Raw genomic sequence first — 19,014 nt, forward strand, 5'->3', positions numbered from 1 at the left:
AAAGTGTTAACCAACTAAAAAGCAAATATATGACACTTGACCATACACATTACAAAGGGATTGACCGGAATTCTTGGATTGAACTGAAATGCTAGTCTATGGATAAATTTGAGAACGGAAGTTTGGGATTGAATTCAAATGCTAATCTATGGAAAGATTTGAGATAGGGATTGTAACAAGCAGGTTTTGCTAGAGTATGGTTATGGTATTTTATTATTACTTTAAAATACCAAAATTATAGAATTTTGGACATATAGAATTTTTATTTTGACATGTGTACTATTTTTAATACATAGAATTTAAGCTTATGTGTAATTTTATAGTTTTTTTATTAATTTATCGATTAATAAATTATACTCCTAATTAAATACTGACTCTAATCCTAAAAATAGCATATTAATTATATTTTAATATTATATTAACTAATAAATAATTTTTTAATATACTAACTATTATAAAAATTAGCATATTAATTATATTTTAATATTATATTAATTAAAAATTAATTTTTAATTAAATAATAATTATAATTTTAGAAAATAACATCTTAGACTATATTTTTAAAATTAAATTTAATAATAAATTAATTTTTAATTATATAATAAATTTTTAATCCTAAAAATAGTAATATCAATTATAGTATTAAGTTATATAATCCTAAAATTAAGTAATAAATATTTCTAAAATAATTTTGATATTATTGTATGAATAAAATTTTGAAATCTTAAAACAATTAAGAAAGAGATTTAAAAATAGTTAGTTTGCTATTATTTTTTAAAATAGTATAAACTAATATTAAATATTTTAATAAATTGTATCTATCAACTTAATTTTATAATCCAAATAATAATAATAGTCATGCAACATACGGATAAACTAATAATTATAATAATTTGACTCGTTATTATTCATATAGTAATAAAATACAATAATTTTAAATAAAATTAATATGACAATTTATTTAATAAATTAATATTATTACTTTAAAAATATATATCGTTGCAACAAAATTTTTTAACTTATAATGTTTATTATTTTGATTTTAATTTCAATTTATATTTCTCTTCATCTTATTTTTTTATCTAAAATTATTCTTCTATCTTAAAAAGATTTTAATAATTTATTTTACTTTATATATTATTATATTTAGATACAATATCTCTTTTATAATTATTGAGATATATTTATATAAATATAATATCATATAATCAGAACTATTCTAATTTATCATAATCAAATTAATTAAAAAGACATAAAGATAAAATTAATTAATTTTATATTAAGAAATAAATTATTTAGTCGATAAAAATATAAAAGATAACCAATTAACTGTTATAGCATTCATATTTATTTTTACCATATTGAGACTTATAATTATTATAAATTAGAAATGTATCTTTTAGTTTAACACTTTTCTCATTTTAATTAGTAATATTTTCATTTTTGTTATTTAAGAAAAGAAATTAACATCTTAACTTTAAAATTTTTTTAATAAAATTTTAACCTACATATAAATTAAAAGTAAACTATGTTTTTATGATGAAGTAATTCTTTTGTTAACATGTGTTGCAAAGTGAATATTAAATATTCGACATGTTATAACTTAAAAAATAAAATAAAAAATAATATTATATATATATCTATAAATATATATTTAAATTTACCATCATAAATATTTCTAGTGTTAAGATAATAACAAAATTCTTAAATTAAATTAAATTATCTACAAATTAATCTATTTATACCTCATAAAATTTATATTTATTAATTCTATAGCTAGCAATAAATAAATTTAATATATTATTATAATAATTAAAAAATTTTAAATATTATAAAATTATATTAATTTAATTTAAAAATTTATACATAAATAATTTATTTATTTTAATAATATAAATATAGCAAAACACTTTAAGAAAATTATAAAACTGAGTCTTTTAATTTTAATATTTTATTTAAATTTAAATATCAAAAATATATTCAGGTCATTATCATTATTTGTTTTAATAATAATTAAATGTCTTTTTGGATGAAGCAAATATTTTTTTATTTATGTGCATTGTGTATAAATTTTAATAATTTAACTCGTAATCTTAGATACATAAATTAATATCTAATAATCGGTATTGCAATTGCACTATTTAGATATTACCAGTGTAAAGACAATGAATGTTTATCAAATAATAACAAATCGTAATTAAAAATATATGCGGCTTTTAAAGAGTGTTTGGTTAAGAAATTTTGTACAGTTGTTAGCTTTTCCTCACTCAATAAAAATATTAAACGTATTTTGTAAAACTTAACAATTAGCAGCTGATAGCTAATTTAATTTAAATTAGTTCTAATGATATTTTTGTAATTTTATAACGAGAAAGATAATATTATAGATCAAAGTGATTATTAGAAAAAAAATAAAAATTAGTAAAATATTGATGTTAATAGATACAAAATGTATGAAAAGATGCACATATATAAGACCTTAATGGTTATATTGTTAAATTTAGGATACTTTTTGTTGGCTTTCAATTTTTTTAGCAAACACATTCGACTTTTTATATCATTTTTTTTACCGTGAACTTGCAAAATTGTCTTTTAAAAGTATTTTTAAAAATAAATTGAAAGTATATATATTTATTTTTAAATTCTAAAACAATTGAATAAAATTGTTAAAAAGCATAAATTCAGGATATTATTAGTAATTAGGCATATTTTAAAATAAATCATACTTATTTACAAGAAAAATGAAATTAAATAGATTTTCATATATATCTATAAAATACAAGTAATACAGGATGATGAGAAGGGGCACCTATTATCACTGCTGAAAAGAAGAAGGGAATAGAATAGATGATGATGTACAATATTTTGTGATATTAAAACCAAGAAGTTTAAATTGAGGAGAGATTAATTTAGCTTCTTTTTTTTTTTAACAGATGTAATCACTTGCATCAACTGCTCAAATGCCCATAATCAAAAACATATTTTGCTAAGAGTGTGGATAGGAAGAAGGGCAGACATGAAATCCAATTATATGGAAATTGTCTCAATCTGGTTGCCTTCGCCACCTAATATGATTACGCTGCAAGGTTACATTTTCTATTCACAAGGTGCTATAGAACTGATTACTTTGGAAATTTTCTACAACAGCTTGAACTTCCACAACAGCATGGCCACTTCTGAATCTGATTCGATAATAATATTGGCCATCCCCATCGATTCTGCCATACAACAAGCTTCTTTAACTGCTGTGATTTTTGCTGCTAGGATGCTTAAGTAATTTCTAATGGCAGCTCTACCATCCATTAGCTTACCAAATTGATCTCTACACACAACCCTGCTCTACTTAACCGATTGACCCAGGATACATCATAATTGAATTTGACAACTCCCACCAGGGGTCTCAACCAGTTGCTCACCATCAAGCCATGTTCTATATATTCTTGTGGTCTGCCACCACTAAAGCCTTCATTAGAACCACGGGAGCTTAATTTATGTTCAGTATATTCAGCTCTTGCTGGGTACGAAGAGGGTCAGGAGAAATTTTTCTAAACACTTATTCATTCATGGCCTTCTAAATTGCCCAACAGATATGTGCAGCCAACGTAACCCTTTCCCTCTTGTAATGAGGGAGGTTCTAGTTAAGTCCGTTCCACTAATAGTTGAAGGAGGTAAAACATATTTTTGAAAGATGTAGGCCTAACCTGCTTACAAACCATGTAGCTTTTGAGTGATTGCAAAAGAATAAAAGATGTTCTATTGACTCATTTTCTTGCAAACACAAAGGGCAAGCAGGAGATGGTGCACATATACTATTATAAAGATTTTTAGTACATGCCAAAGCATTAGAAGCTAATCTCCATAGAAAATTTCTCACTTTTGGTTGTACATTCAGGTCCCAAATATTTATCCAGAAGGAAGGAGAAAATGCTTCTTGAAGTGCAAGGGCTATTACTAGCCATTGAATCCATCAAATTAAAAAGTAGATGGTAGCACAATTTAACTGAGAACGCCCCATTTTTCTCGAAATTCCAGACATGTTTATCTGCTTAGTTTCTATTATCAACTCGAATTTCATAAATTGCCTTCGTTTCTTTTTTGCTGAATAAGCTTTTAATGGCGCTCTCCTTCCAAAATCTACCACAAGGGTGTATCAGATCATTTACCATTTCCATTGAGGTGTTTGGAGGCTTTGTAAAAGATATTGAAAATCGTATAACGAGGGCTCCATCTTAAGTTCCAGATATCAATAGAACTCCCACTTCCAACATTCCATCTCAGGTCTTTCTCCAAGATGCTTTTTCCACCAATAAACTTTCCCAAGCCCACAATTCCTTCCTTGAGTGCTCGGCCTGTAGGAAATCCGAGTTGGGAAAATGTAGCCCTTTAAGCAACTAGACCCAGGGAGCCTGAGGGATGTTTATAAGTCACTAATATTGTTTTGTGTGCAGGGTTTTATTGAACAAGCTCATCTCTCTAAATCCAATACCTCTTGTCTTTTTTATCATGGTCATCTTTTTCCATCCCATCCAATGAACACCTTTTCCCTTAGGGCCATGCTTCCACCAAAACCTACTTGTCAAGCTTTCCAACTTATTACATATATTCTCAGGGATTTTAAAGATGGACATAACATAGGACGGAATTGCCTGAATCACTCCCTTGATCAATATTTCTCTCCCCACCTGCGAAAGTAGCGTCTCTTTCCAACTTTGTAATTTCTGCTCCATTCTTTCCACAATAAAATTCATTGAGTCAGATTTTGACCTCCCCCATGCAGAAGGGAGGCCAATATATTTCTGAAGATGGGCTTCCTCCTTGACTTTTAAAATTGAACAAATGTGATTCTTTAGTGGAACCCCTGCATTAGCACTGAATGAGATACTCGACTTTTGGAGGTTCACTTCTTGGCCAGCCGCATCACTATATTTTTTATCATTTCAGATTGGCTGCTTCTCTAGCATTTGCAGTACTGAATAGGACTGTGTCATCTGTAAGGAGACAGTACGACAGCGAAGGGCATTGTCTTTTAATACGGTAACCTTCAATCTCCTTGTTCATAACCCCTAGTTCCACTCTTCGAGATAACATATCTGCTACCATCAAAAATAAGTACGGGAAGATTGGGTCCCTTAACGGATACCCCGCAACGGAGTAAAAACTTTTTTCAAGGATCCATTGATGATAATAGAAAAGGTAACAGAAGTAACGCACTCCATTACTAGACTCCTCCACTTATCAGATAAACCAAGTATTTTTAAGACAAAGTCTAAATAATCCTAATTCATTTAGTCATAAGCCTTCGACATATCCGTCTTGATGGCCATGGCTGCTTTCCCGCCTTTCTTCATGTTCTTCAGACCATTGAAAGCCTCATGTGCAATCATGATATTGTCCTGAATACACCTCAATGGAACAAAGGCTGACTGTTGTGTTGAGATAATACATGGCAGCAACACTTTCAATCTGTTAGCCATTACTTTCGAGATTACCTTGTAGCCGAAGTTACACAAGCTTATTGGTCTTAATTCTTTGCAAGCTTTCGGGCTATTCACTTTTAGAATTAACACTACATTAGTATGATTCAGACCCTCATGTAGTTTACCCGCAGAGAAAAACTCTCTAACCATGTTCACCACTGTTTGCTTGACAATACTCCAGTTTTTTTAGAAGAACAAACTTGAAAAACCATCAGATCCAGGCACTTTATAGGCCCCTAAACTAAATACAGCTTCCATAACTTCTTCCTCTGACACGCTCCTTGTGAGGTTCTCATTTATAGCCTCTATCACCAGCCTAGGAATACAATTTTCTACATCACTAGATATTACATTAGGGACACTAAAATATAACTTACAGAAGTAATCGAGATTAACCTCCTCTATGCAACTTTGTCCTTCCTCCAAATTCCCACTACTATCCTTGATTTTTGTGATGAAGTTGCGAGCCTATCTTCGGATGGTACTTGCATAGAAAAATTTAAAGTAACCAGTTGACGCGAGATCGTTAATGCCAAAATATCTCCTCTTTCCCAAAGCTCATCTATTTCTTTCAAGAGCTTTGCTTCTTCTTCTCTGACATGACGATCATGTGGGGCTTTTTGAATTAACCCCAAGGTCAACCAATTATCAACTTCTTTAAGTTTTCAAAATGACATCTGCTCCAGTTTTCCAGTCTTTTTCTAGAGTGATACAACTTTTCTACTAGAGATGAATCCTCACAGGCCCATGCCTCCTCGATGATTCCTCTGCACCTTTCGTCCTTTTATCAGCAGTTCTTAAATCTAAAGATTCTATTAGGTTTGGCCTTTGATCAGCCGTGCTGGACAATGAGAGGAGTATGATCTGACCCTATCATAGTCCATGACTAACAAAGGCCCTAGGGAATAAGACTTTCCAAGCTAAATTATCGAAGGTTTTATCAATCCTTTCTTGAATTAGGTCTGACCCTGATCTCTTGTTACACTAAGATTTACTAAATCTCATATACCAGCTAAGAATGCTCCAATTAGAATTAATGTTCCAGTAGGACAACATATTAATATTATAGCAAATGAGTCTATGACATGCCAGAACCGTGGTAGCCCACCTGGTTTAAAGGATAAAAATTCAAGAAAGAAAAAGATCAAAATAAACCAAGTGACAATTTCAAAATTAATGTTCTTGAAGAGCCTATAACAGAAGACATAGATGAACAAGTAACTCCAAAAGAGGTTCAAGTGTCTGAAGATGATCAAAACAATGAGATATCAATCAATTATGTCACTTCAGGTAAAAGGTGGAATTAAAGTAAAATTATTATCGACAATGTATTTGCATATGCAGTAGCAATTGACATTGCAAAAGAAAGTGAGAACATTGAATCTAAATCTGTCATTGAATTTCGACAAAGAAATGATTGGCATAAATAGAAAGATGCAATCCTGATAGAATTAAACTCATTAGAAAAATGGAATGAAAAAACCTGCCATTGTTTTAAACCTGAACATATTAAGTGAGTAAGCTATAAATGGATTTTTTGTACGTAAACACAATGAAAAAAATGAAATTGTGAGATACAAAGCACGACTTGTAGCTCAAGAGTTCTCGTAAAGACCTGGCATTGACTATGTAGAAATTTATTCTCCAGTTGTGAATGCAATTACATTTAGATTTTTATTAGCTTGACAAGTTTAGAAGGACTTCATATCCATCTTATGGATGTTGTTACAGCTTATTTATATGGATCACTTGATAATGACATTTATATGAAAATTCCTAAATGACTAAAAATGCTTGAAATATGTAGCTCAAAAACCTTAAGAAATATATTCAATTAAGATACAAAAGTCATTGTATGGATTAAAACAATTTGGACGAATGTGGTATAACCACCTAAGTGAATATCTTTTAAAGGAAAGATATACAAATAATTCAATGTGTCTATGTGTGTTCATTAAAAAAATAATTCTAGTTTTGCTAAAATTGTAGTTTATGTTGATGATTTAAAATCATTGGAACTTCTGAAGAGTTGACAGAAATAATAACTTAATTAAAATATAAATTTAAAATGAAAGATATAGGATGAACAAAATCTTATCTCGGCTTGTAGATCGAATATTTATTTAGAGGGATTTATTCATCAGTCAACTTATATTAAAAATATATTAAAATATTTTAATATGGATAAATTTCAGCCAATGAGTTCTCTCATGATTATTAGACACTTGGATATGAAAAAGAGCCCTTTTTGTCCTCGAGAAGATGATGAAGAAATACATGGTTCAGAAGTATCATATCTTAGTGCTATTAGAGGATTAATGTATCTTGCTAATCGTACAAGACCTGATATAATAATTTATGTAAATTTGCTAGCAAGATATAGTTCCTCACCAACTCGAAGATATTGGAATGGCATGAAATAAGTGTTTTGTTATTTACATGGTACATCAGATATAGACTTATTTTATCCGTAAGACTCAAAGTCAAAATTAATTAGATATGCAGATGCTGAATATTTATCTGATTCACATAAAGCTGGATTACAAACGGGTTACTTGTTTACATATGGTAACACTTCTATATCTTGGTGTTCTACTAAGAAAACTTTAACGACCACATCATCTAATCATCTAATCATCTAATCACATCATCTATATCTTAGTGAATGCAAATACATTTAGATTTTTATTAGCTTGACAAGTTTAGAAGGACTTCATATCCATCTTATGGATGTTATTACAACTTATTTATATGGATCACTTGATAATGACATTTATATGAAAATTCCTAAATGACTAAAAATGCTTGAAATATGTAGCTCAAAAACCTCAAGAAATATATTCAATTAAGATACAAAAGTCATTGTATGGATTAAAACAATCTGGAAGAATGTGGTATAACCACCTAAGTGAATATCTTTTAAAAGAAAGATATACTAACAATTCAATGCTATATGAAGATAATGTTATTTATATTGCATAACTCAAAGAATGATATATTAAAGGAGATAGAACTAAGCACATTTCAACAAAGTTCTTTTTCACTCATGAGTTTCAAAAGCAAGGAGTTTTAGATATTCATCAAATTCGATCTATTGATAATTTAGTAGATTTGTTTATAAAAGCACTCCTACAACAACATTTGAGAAGTTGGTGAACAAAATTGGCATGCGCCAACTAAGAGATCTTTGTTAAAAGTCATTTTGTCCCATTCGATTTTTCTAGCAAGGTTTTTATTGAGCGAGTGTTATAGCATAAGCTTCTATATGAATAATGTACTTTTTTTTCTCCTTTACTAAGATTTTTTCCCACAGGATTTTTTTAGTAAGGTTTTAACGAGGCATTTTCATTGTAATAGACATCCAAGGGAAGTGTTATGATAATATTAAAGTGTTTAGGTTATATTAAATTTCTATCGATATTGCCTATAGATAAATTTTTTTTATGTGAATAGAACTTCATCTTTGTAATCCTTGATATCTATAAATAGGTGTTATAATCAATTGAGCATATATATTTACATACACACACACACACACACACACACACACACATATATATATATATACATAAAAATTACTCTATCTTTTTTCTTTATTTGTTTGTTCTTGTTTCTATAATACTCTTTTTTTTTTATTATGTATTTCACAACAGGCAATTTATTTTTCCACTTCTATTTTCTCAATGTTGTTTATTTATTTATTAGTTCATCTCCAAAAAATTTACTTAGTTCTTATAAATCTTTGAAGCTAAACTGTTGGGATTGTGCTAAGTACTTTTACCCATATGGTTTCGGCTTTCCGCCGAATCGTATACATGAGGCAATTGTTTACACTCAAAATAGCCCAAGCCCAACAATTTTAATCTATTTCCAAATAGTTAACCCATATGCATAATATTTGATGTAGTTCAATTACTGCACTGACTCAACTATTTGAAGCGATATAGAATAATAATTATTTCACTGATTTAGGTAGTTGAGGCGGTGTAGTAATTATTTTACTGACTCAAATATCTAAGTTAGTGTAGTGAAGAGCCATTATACAGTGATGTTGTTGATTCCATAACATCTATTTCACCGATTCAGCTATTTAAGGCAGTGCAGAATAATAATTATTTCACCGATTTAGATACTTGAGGTGGTGCAGTAGTTATTTCGCTCACTCAAATATCTAAGGTAGTGCAGTGAAGAGCCATTATACAGGAATTTTGTTGAGTCCATAATGTTTATTTTACTAATCAACTATTTGAGGTGGTGTAGAATAATAATTATTTCACCGATGTAGATATTTGAAGCGGTGCCGTAATTATTTTGCGGACTCAAATATTCAAGGTAGTGCAGTAAAAAACCATTATCCAGAGATGTTGTTGAATCCACAATGTTTATTTAATGACTCAACTATTTGAGGTGGTGCAAAATAATAATTATTTTACCGATTTAGATACTTGAGGCGGTGCAATAGTTATTTTGCTGACTCAAATATTCAAGGCGGTGCAATAAAAAACCATTATGCAAAGATATTGTTGAGTTTATAGTATTTATTCTATTGACTTAAGTGCTTGAGGTGGTGCCGTAATTACTTCATTGACTTGGATAGTTGAGACAATGTAGTAATCTTTTCAAATACATAAGGTGATTCAAGGAAGAACCTTGATGAAGAGGCTTTATTGAATTAGCACGTGTAAAATATGGAGTGTGAGAAGGAGATGAGTGGTTGAGAAGTTGAAAGTAGTAGGGAGATGTTTTAGGAGAAAGTATAGGAAATAATTGTCATGTTGCAGGGAGTTAGAGAATTTTACCATACCACCTTCTTGATAACAACTTCACGTATTCAACTTTTGAGAAAGTAGGAGAGTTGATGGCACCATTTCTCTAAATATCGATTAATTTCTTCAATAAGTTGCTTTATTAAGGTTGTGGGTTGAAGTAGTTATTATAAACGTGATGACCAAGTTGAGTTAGTTTATAAACTGAGGAGCTCGCTTCAAAATATGGCACTAATAATTATTCAACAAACACCATATCAACAAATGAATAATACTTAGCAATATTTTCTTCGTAGTATTATAGCTTTTTATTTGTTCCAGTTTTCTTTGAACTTCTTAATCCCTTAGCTTAGATTTATTTTAGTATTCATAAATTCAAAATGCAATCACCAAGCTGAAAAAGGCTATAAATTGAGGAGCTCATTTTAGAATATGATACCAACAATTATTCAACTAACATATCAACAAATCAATAATACTTAGTAATATTTTTTTTAGTACCATAGCTTTTTATTTATTCCAATTTTTTTTTTCAATTTCTTAATTCACTTAGCTTAGATTTATTTTAGTGTTCATAAATACTAATATCTAAATACAATTTCTTCAATTTTTTATTTTATTAATTTTATTTCCTCAGCTTTTAGTTGTACTTGTTTATCTTAAATCAATCATTTCACTTAAGATTTAACAAAGCTTTTAAGAGTAGAGTTAAGAACCCATAAAACTTTAGTTCCCTGAAGTCCTTTCTTACAATCATTATGATAGAAGTTAGATAAACGATAATTAATTTATTTTTCATTGAACGCATTAATTTTGGGATAATTCATTTTTGGCATATGATCGAAATAGTAGTGTGCATGAAGGGCTAAATATTATGTAAATAGTATATTTTTTTGGCATGCTCGTTGGGACACATCTCGGTAAGGTACCGCCAAAGACTCGTAGTTTGTTGGTAAAATAAGTTGTCAGGTCCTAGGACGTGGACGATGATGCTACAGTAGTAGGACATAGTGTTTGCATTCTACAAGTGGTGGAACAAATTAAAAAACGGATCAAAGAGAGAGCATATACTCAAGCATCTCACGCTCAAGATGAGGTAGAGCAACAATTCCCAACAAGTCCTATTATTAGGATAACATGTAACTCCTAGGATTCTCATGTTTCTAGTTTTGATGACCTGAAAGAATTTCTACAAACTATGAAATGAAGAAATGAGGAAAGAGAAAGACAGTCAGAAGAGTATAGCTGTCACGACCCGATCTGCAGTGCCGGTCAACTGGCACCTAGAGAGTGAAGCTCAACCATGATCCTTAAATCTAGCCTGGTCACTTGATTCCCAATAAAGCGGTGCCAAGAGAGCCGAAAGGTTGCTAATATTAGGGTTAGGGTTCTGCAGAGGTACTCGTCCCATAAACGTTTAAATTGTATTTTTCTGAATCATGGCATGACACATGTTTTAATATAATATGATATGTTATTCTAATTAAATAAACATTTTATTAAGAAAGTTGTATTTATTATAGGATTATATGATTTTAACTCACTATCGAGGTTGACAGTCCTAATTTTAAGTTTTTTAAGTGACACCTAGATTCTCCATTGTCTTTCTCTTGACAGCTCGACTTCATTCTCCTTCGGGCCTATTGTAATTAATTTCTGCTTTGCATTTTTAACTATTTAAATTTCTAGACTCTTCGCAGTAGTGTACCTGGCATATTATGTTTGAATTTAGTCTGTACAAGTTATAGAATGTTCGGTAGTATCCAGCTGAAGTATTAATCTAATTATGTGTAGATTTGTGAATAAAGTGTTGAGTTGTTTAAATAGTATATATATGTATGTAAATTTGAATTGTTGATTAATTACACTTACTATGGGTTTTGATGGCTTTAACCCTATCCATTCCCTAGTGCCCATCACGGGCCCACAGATCGGGTCGTGACAATAGCATAAGAGTTGAGGAAAAAACTCAAGGTGCTAGCTGATGCTCAACGGGAAGGCCTTAAGTCATATCATGAGAATAATCATCAGATAATTATTCTGACTAAAAAGTTATTATATCACAGCATGAGATTTCTATCTGGAATCAAAAGGAGGCCCTTTCTAGGCCTACTCGCCAAGTGGTTGAGGTGCTCGAGGGGCAATCCTCAAGGGATTCCTATGAGATCAATACACCAAAATGTTTACATAATGATGAAATATATTAACCTCCTTATATGAGGGAAGAAAATCATGGACCTACTAGAGTTCTCCAACCTAATAGCCACCAAAATAAACAAGCATGTGGTTCCTCAATAATTCTATAGAATTACAAATCTTATTGCTCAGCCTTATCTCTATGAGGCAGAGTCGTTTCCTCAAGGAGTCCCTTATACATTCCTATAAATGGATATTAACGAGGAAATATACCTCACATGCAGAATCCATAATTCAACATTGATGCAAATGCTATGAGAGAAGTAGTACAAGAGCTGTATGGACTTGACCTACGGTAAGTTTGCCATCCCGAATTTCACAACCCTAACCCTGATTATATCGATAAAGATAATCCTTACCAAAGGGGTTATTGTGTCATTGAGTTTCTATAAGCCTAACCCTGATTATGTTGATAAAAATAATCCTTACTAAAGGGGTTATTGTGTCATTGAGTTTTCACAAGCCTAACCCTGATTATATTGATAGAGATAATCCTTACCAAATGGGTTATTGTGTCATTAAGTTTTCACTGTTTTCAAGAGAAGGTAGGCAATCTACTTTAGAGCATATTGCCAAGTTCATTCAATATGGGCAATTAGCGAACTATGATAAATTTACTAATTTCAAGTTGAGGCAGTTTCCAAACTCGCTTATTGGAACAACCTTTACTTGGTATGCCACCCTCACGAGCAACTCGATTTTTACTTAACAGGAGATGGAAAGACAATTTCATACTCAAGTCTTTACAGCTGAGCCTGAAGTATGTATTCCATAACTGTCTAGAGTCATTTAAAGGCCTGAGGAGACGATTGACTTATTTAAAACATAAGAAATGTGAAACCGTTGCAAAATATTCCTACTTGAGAAGGAGTATGTCAAGATGGCATAGAGGGCTCTTGACATAGAGTTAAGGAAGAAGTTTCAACACATAGAATTTAGGATTTTTATAAATTAACTGATAAAGTTTTAGAGTATAAGGAACTTTTAAGAGAAAATAATCAGAAAAGAAAAGCAGCTACGTGCACATATTTTTAAGAGGTGAATGCCCATGACGTGGTAATAGTTGATATCAATTCATAGGGTTCCTGTGTTTATCCACTACTTATTAAAAAGACACCAGATTATGGAAGAAAATACATGCCACAAATGCTTAGCTTCAGTTTACCTTTGATGTTGGAAAGATAGAAGAACTTTTTGATTTTCTCAAGGAGAAGTCCATCACTGTGCCTGCATACCATAAAATTCTTCTAAAGAGGAGATTCGAGGAAAAGAGTACTGTGAATTTCATTACTCTTAAACCATTCAACCAATGCTTGTTGGAACTTTAAGAATGCAGTGCAACACTGAATCAATAAGGATGTCTTGAAGTTTCTAGAGAAAAAGGAATCAATGCTGATCGATGAGGACCTTTTCCCTCTTGTGGCTATAATCAATATTACTTCTTTTGATTTGAGGACTCTTCTCAATAAAAAAAAAGTCATTAGTTATGAAGATCCTTTTGTTAGCAAATTAAATATCATTTATAGGCAAAAGGAAAAAAAGTAAAATAAATTTTGTTAAAAAAATTATTATAATACCCACCCCAACATATTATTATTATTATTATTATTAACTTATGATCATATTTGTTAAATAATTTTGGCTAATAATATATTTTTTAACTAATAAATATGACATAAAAGAATCTTATACCATATTATTATGGAATAGAACTTAAGTTTCAACCTTTATTTTTTAATTTTAATTAATTAATATCATTTTTACTATTAAGATAAAATATGAATAAATATATATAGTGCTATTATGTTTAGAAATATAAAATAAATTTTTATATTTGAATATATTATATGATTTAACTTTCATTTGTATAATATCAAAATTGAATATTTATATGAAAAATAAAAGTATCATATATAAATTTTACACTTGAGGCCTAATTTAAGTGGTAAGAGCATTTGCTCTTAAAAGTGAGATATCTCGAGTTCGAGTAACCTCCTCCATAGTAGGTGAGTTTTCACTTTTATGACTAGTATAAAAAAAATAATTTTTCTCCATTGTGTAATCTATAACTTGTTGGCTCTCCAATGAATAAAAAAAATTTTAATAATTTTTTTTATAATTAAAAATAAAAATACTATATATAAATTTAGAAAAATAAAAAAATTACATAAGTGTGATCTATTCCTAATGGCCGTCCAATGAATAAAAAAATTAATAAATAAAAATAAATATAATAATATATAAATTAAAAAAATTAAAAAGTTTACGTAATTTTAGAAAAAAAACTATATAATTTTAGTAAAGATATATATTTTTAAGTAAAAGTACTAGTTTTACGTTCCAAACTAAAGAATATAATACAAATGAAACCTAATTCCATTTTCATCTCAACATCTCAACCTCACAGCCTCCACCCTCCCAAACCCTCTTTGCAGTCGGCCGAAACTTGCTGTGTCGCCGTCGCCCTTGCTGCAGTCGCCTCCCCCCTTGCTGCCGTCGCTGTCTCCCTTTCTGCAGTCGCCTCTGCCGCCGCTGCTGTCGCCTCCGCTGCTGCAGTCGTCTCCCCCCTCTTGCCGGTCAGATATTTTTGGTGTTTTAATTTGAAATTAATTATTTTTGTACTTCTAGAGTTAGATTAAAATAAAAGGATGCAGAACCTTAATGTTTTGTTGTTATTTTTGTAATTTTATTAGAATTATTTCTTGTGCAATATTAGTTAATTAACATGTGTAAGTTGCTTAAGATTGATTGATTTTTCTGTGTTTGATAATAACATGTGGGAATGGAATTGACAAAAAAAGGTTGTTTAAGATTATTTTTCTATTTGATATTAATATTTGGGCTTGTTATCGTAAACCGGTTTTAATCGGGTCAGGGTAGCATGCCAGTATTTTTATTCAGATTTGTTACTTCGGGTAACAAAGGCAATTTCTTAAACGGATTTGGAACGGTTCATGTAATCGGGTTCGGATATCCTTAAATGGGCGGGTATCCTATGCGGTGCCATCCCTAGTGGCTCCTTTTAATTCGTTATTGTGATCTTGCTGTCCTCTTTTTGCCTTACTTTGTGAGGTTGTTGCTACTGCTTCGCTGCACTTTCCAGAATCCCATGTTTGGAGCTTCAACCAATACTGAGTTTTAGTTAGTTTCCTTGTTTTCATAGGGCTGGTATATGTGGGGCTTTTTTGCTTTTGCTCAATTCATTGTAAGTGATAAAAGAATCATTGGTATGTGTTGAACTGCAGTGTGACTTAAACTTTTCTTTCTGTAAATTTAAATTTGCTTCTTCTTAGTTTTCATTATTGGTTTAAGGTTTATGCTTATTCTCTTATGTTATGTTCACCAGCTGTTGCTATATGTTTATAAAGAGCAATAATATATATAAATTTATATATACCTTTAGCTTCTGCCTTCTATTACTTACTTTCTCCCGTTCTTTTTTAATCTTAATGTCTTCCAGTTGTTTAGTTCCAATAATATTTGTATTTGTGCTTATTGTTTTATGTTATCTTCACCAGCCATGGCTGAAGAAGCAGGAATGTTTATGGTTCGTCAAACCATTGGAAGTGTTTTGTGTTGTAAATGTGGCATTCCAATGCAACCAAATGCTGTCAATATGTGTGTAAAGTGTTTGCGCTCAGAAGTTGACATCACTGAAGGTTTGAAGAAGCGTGTTATCATTAAACATTGTCCTGAGTGTGATACCTACTTGCAGCCACCATATACGAGAATCAAGGCCCAATTAGAATCCAAGGAGCTGATGACATTTTGTGTAAGAACCTTGGACTTGAAACATGCTGGTGTAACTTTGGTACATGCAGAATTTATTTGGACAGAGCCACATTCCAAGAGGATCAAGCTCAGATGTAGAGTTCAGAAAGAGGTCCATAGGGGTGCAGTACTCGAACAATCATATATTGTCGAGTTTGTCCAGCAGGAATCAATGTGTGAATCTTGCTCAAGAGTTCAAGCCAATCCTGACCAGTGGGTTGCTTCTGTACAACTCCGACAGCATGTTTCTCATAGGCGAACATTCTTTTACTTGGAGCAGCTGATTTTGAAGCATGATGCTGCTGCCCGTGCTATTAAGATCAAGCAGATGGATCAAGGTATTGACTTTTTCTTTGGAAATCGAAGTCACGGTGTCAAATTTGTGGAGTTTTTAGGTAAAGTTGCTCCAGTGAGGAGTCGCCATGACAAACAACTTGTGTCTCATGATCCTAAGAGCAACAACTATAACTACAAATATACTTTTTCTGTTGAAATCTCCCCAATTTGTCGTGAAGATTTGGTTTGCCTGCCGCCAAAAGTTGCAGTTAGTTTGGGGAATCTTGGTCCCCTTGTGATCTGCACAAAAGTGACAAACAGTATAGCTTTGTTGGATCCTTTAACTCTTAGGCATTGCTACTTGGATGGCGACCAGTACTGGAGGTCATCCTTTAAGTCTCTGCTGACCAGTAGGCAGCTTGTGGAATATATTGTATTAGATGTTGATATTATCTCTCCTGAAGTTAATATTGGCAGCTCAAAATATGCTATGGCTGAGGTGCAAGTAGCTCGTTTATCAGATTTTGGTAAAAATGATACTATTTTCTTTATAAAAACACATCTAGGCCATATTCTGAAACCTGGCGATCAAGCCCTTGGTTATGACTTGTATGGCGCCAACAGTAATGATATTGAACTGGATAAGTACAAAGGTCTGGTCCTGCCAGAGGCAATTTTGATAAAGAAGAGCTACGAAGAGAAGCGCCAGAGAAAGCGCGGGAAGCCTCGTGCCTGGAAGCTGAAGTCCCTTGAGATGGAAGTTGATGACTCGAGAGGTAGAAATGATCAAGAAAAGATGGACACAGAATATGAACAGTTCCTGAGGGATCTGGAAGAGAACGCAGAGTTGAGGTTCAATGTATCACTGTATCGTAATAAGGAATATCAGCCTTCAGAAATGGCATCCGTGACTGATGGGGAAGATGTACCTTCAATTCCTTTGGAAGAATTGCTTGCGGATCTTGATATAAGTGAAATGGAAGATGCAGCTGATGACATGAGGGAATGAATGTTAAAATTTTCTTTTTGTTGTTTTGAGTTTAGGTTGAAATGATCCTTGAATGAGTGGCTTTATAAGTTTTGCTATGTCCTTTTCTCCATTGCTATTAAATAGAGTTTTCTCTATGTATATTATGTTTGCAGTTAGATTTAACAGAATGTTCTTTTTAAATAGTAATCTTATCTATGGACAAGATGAAAGTGCAGAAATTCATTTTTTTTGAAAAATAAATCATCTCATCTTGAAATAAGTAATGTTTTAGTGACAACAAGTAGCTGTAATGAATTTTCAAATGATAATATGCTAATATCCATTTCCTAATTTTTATAAGGTAGAAGAGGAAATAATTTTTAAAATAAATTACTTAGAAAATTATTTTACTATTTTAAACAAATTTTAATTACTATCAAAAGTAAAGATTATAATAATATTAGTTGGGAAGTTATTAAAATGAAAAAGAAATGTAATTATATTATGTCAAAATGATAAAAGAAACACCTAATGAGAGGAAAATCAACATGGCTGTTGGGGATTTTGATATTATATATGGTGGGTTGTTTTATAATTAATATATTTTTTAAATAAAAAATATACGAACTGTTCTTATAGTAAAGCAGTAAATTTATTTTAAAATTAGTTTTTTTATAAGGTTACTTATTATACAGACTAATTATCAATATAAAAATATTAAAAATAAAACTGAACACTCTAAATCAATATTTTAAAAGAATATAATATTAATAAAAGAAATAATGTAAATTAATAAAGTAAATATACAATGAGATAATTAAGAAAACTATAAAATAAAAGTATTATTCAGTTTAACCAATTACTTAGTAATTACTCTTATTTTAATTTTAAGCATAGATCTAATAAATGAGATGGTGTTGTTCATTTTCTCTTAATTACTCAAGCTAATGCAACTAAAATTTCTTATATCAACATCAATTGAAGCAAAGATAATACCTCTAATACATTCAATTTAAATATTTTTACAACAATTATTATTACTAAATTAATATGATGGTTAACTAACAAAAATAACTGAAAATAATAAAGATATGATAATAAAAAAATTATTCATTAAATTAATCTATAACAAGTTCCATAGTAAATAGACTAAACTAGATACTTGAGAAAACTAACCTAATATATTTATTTTATATGATCATAGTAATTAAATAGTAAGATATAAAAATAAAATAAAAAATAAGTGCTCCTCTAGACTCAAACTTCTTCAAGGTAGAAAGATAATTGATCATCACTCTTCACTTTTCATAAGTCTTATTGATCTTCAAAAAAATAATAAAAACTAAAATCTAAAATGTTTGACAATGAATTGTAAACAAAAGAATAATGCACAGATGGAATGAACGATTCAGTTGTGTATCTGGACTATAATACTTATCTAAATTTGTAGAGTCCTCTTCTAAAAATAAAAAAAACCTCTAAGAGTTATTTTCTAACAACTTCTAATTATCAGAACTTAAGTAAATAAGTAATAATAGTCCATAAATATAAAAAGACT

At 30.5% G+C, this 19,014-nt stretch overlaps 1 protein-coding gene across 1 annotated transcript; it reads left to right on the forward strand.

Moving 5' to 3' along the window:
- Positions 1-14,776: 14,776 nt before the first annotated feature.
- Positions 14,777-17,615, forward strand: LOC8273721 (60S ribosomal export protein NMD3). The gene is made up of 2 exons (XM_002533485.4): positions 14,777-15,015; positions 15,958-17,615. The coding sequence occupies exon 2, from the start codon at positions 15,960-15,962 to the stop codon at positions 17,493-17,495; it is 1,536 nt and encodes a 511-aa protein (XP_002533531.1). The 5' UTR covers positions 14,777-15,015; positions 15,958-15,959; the 3' UTR covers positions 17,496-17,615.
- The last annotated feature ends 1,399 nt before the right edge of the window (positions 17,616-19,014 follow it).

Source organism: Ricinus communis, chromosome 5, assembly GCF_019578655.1.
Source record: "Ricinus communis isolate WT05 ecotype wild-type chromosome 5, ASM1957865v1, whole genome shotgun sequence".
Taxonomy (NCBI): domain Eukaryota; kingdom Viridiplantae; phylum Streptophyta; class Magnoliopsida; order Malpighiales; family Euphorbiaceae; genus Ricinus; species Ricinus communis.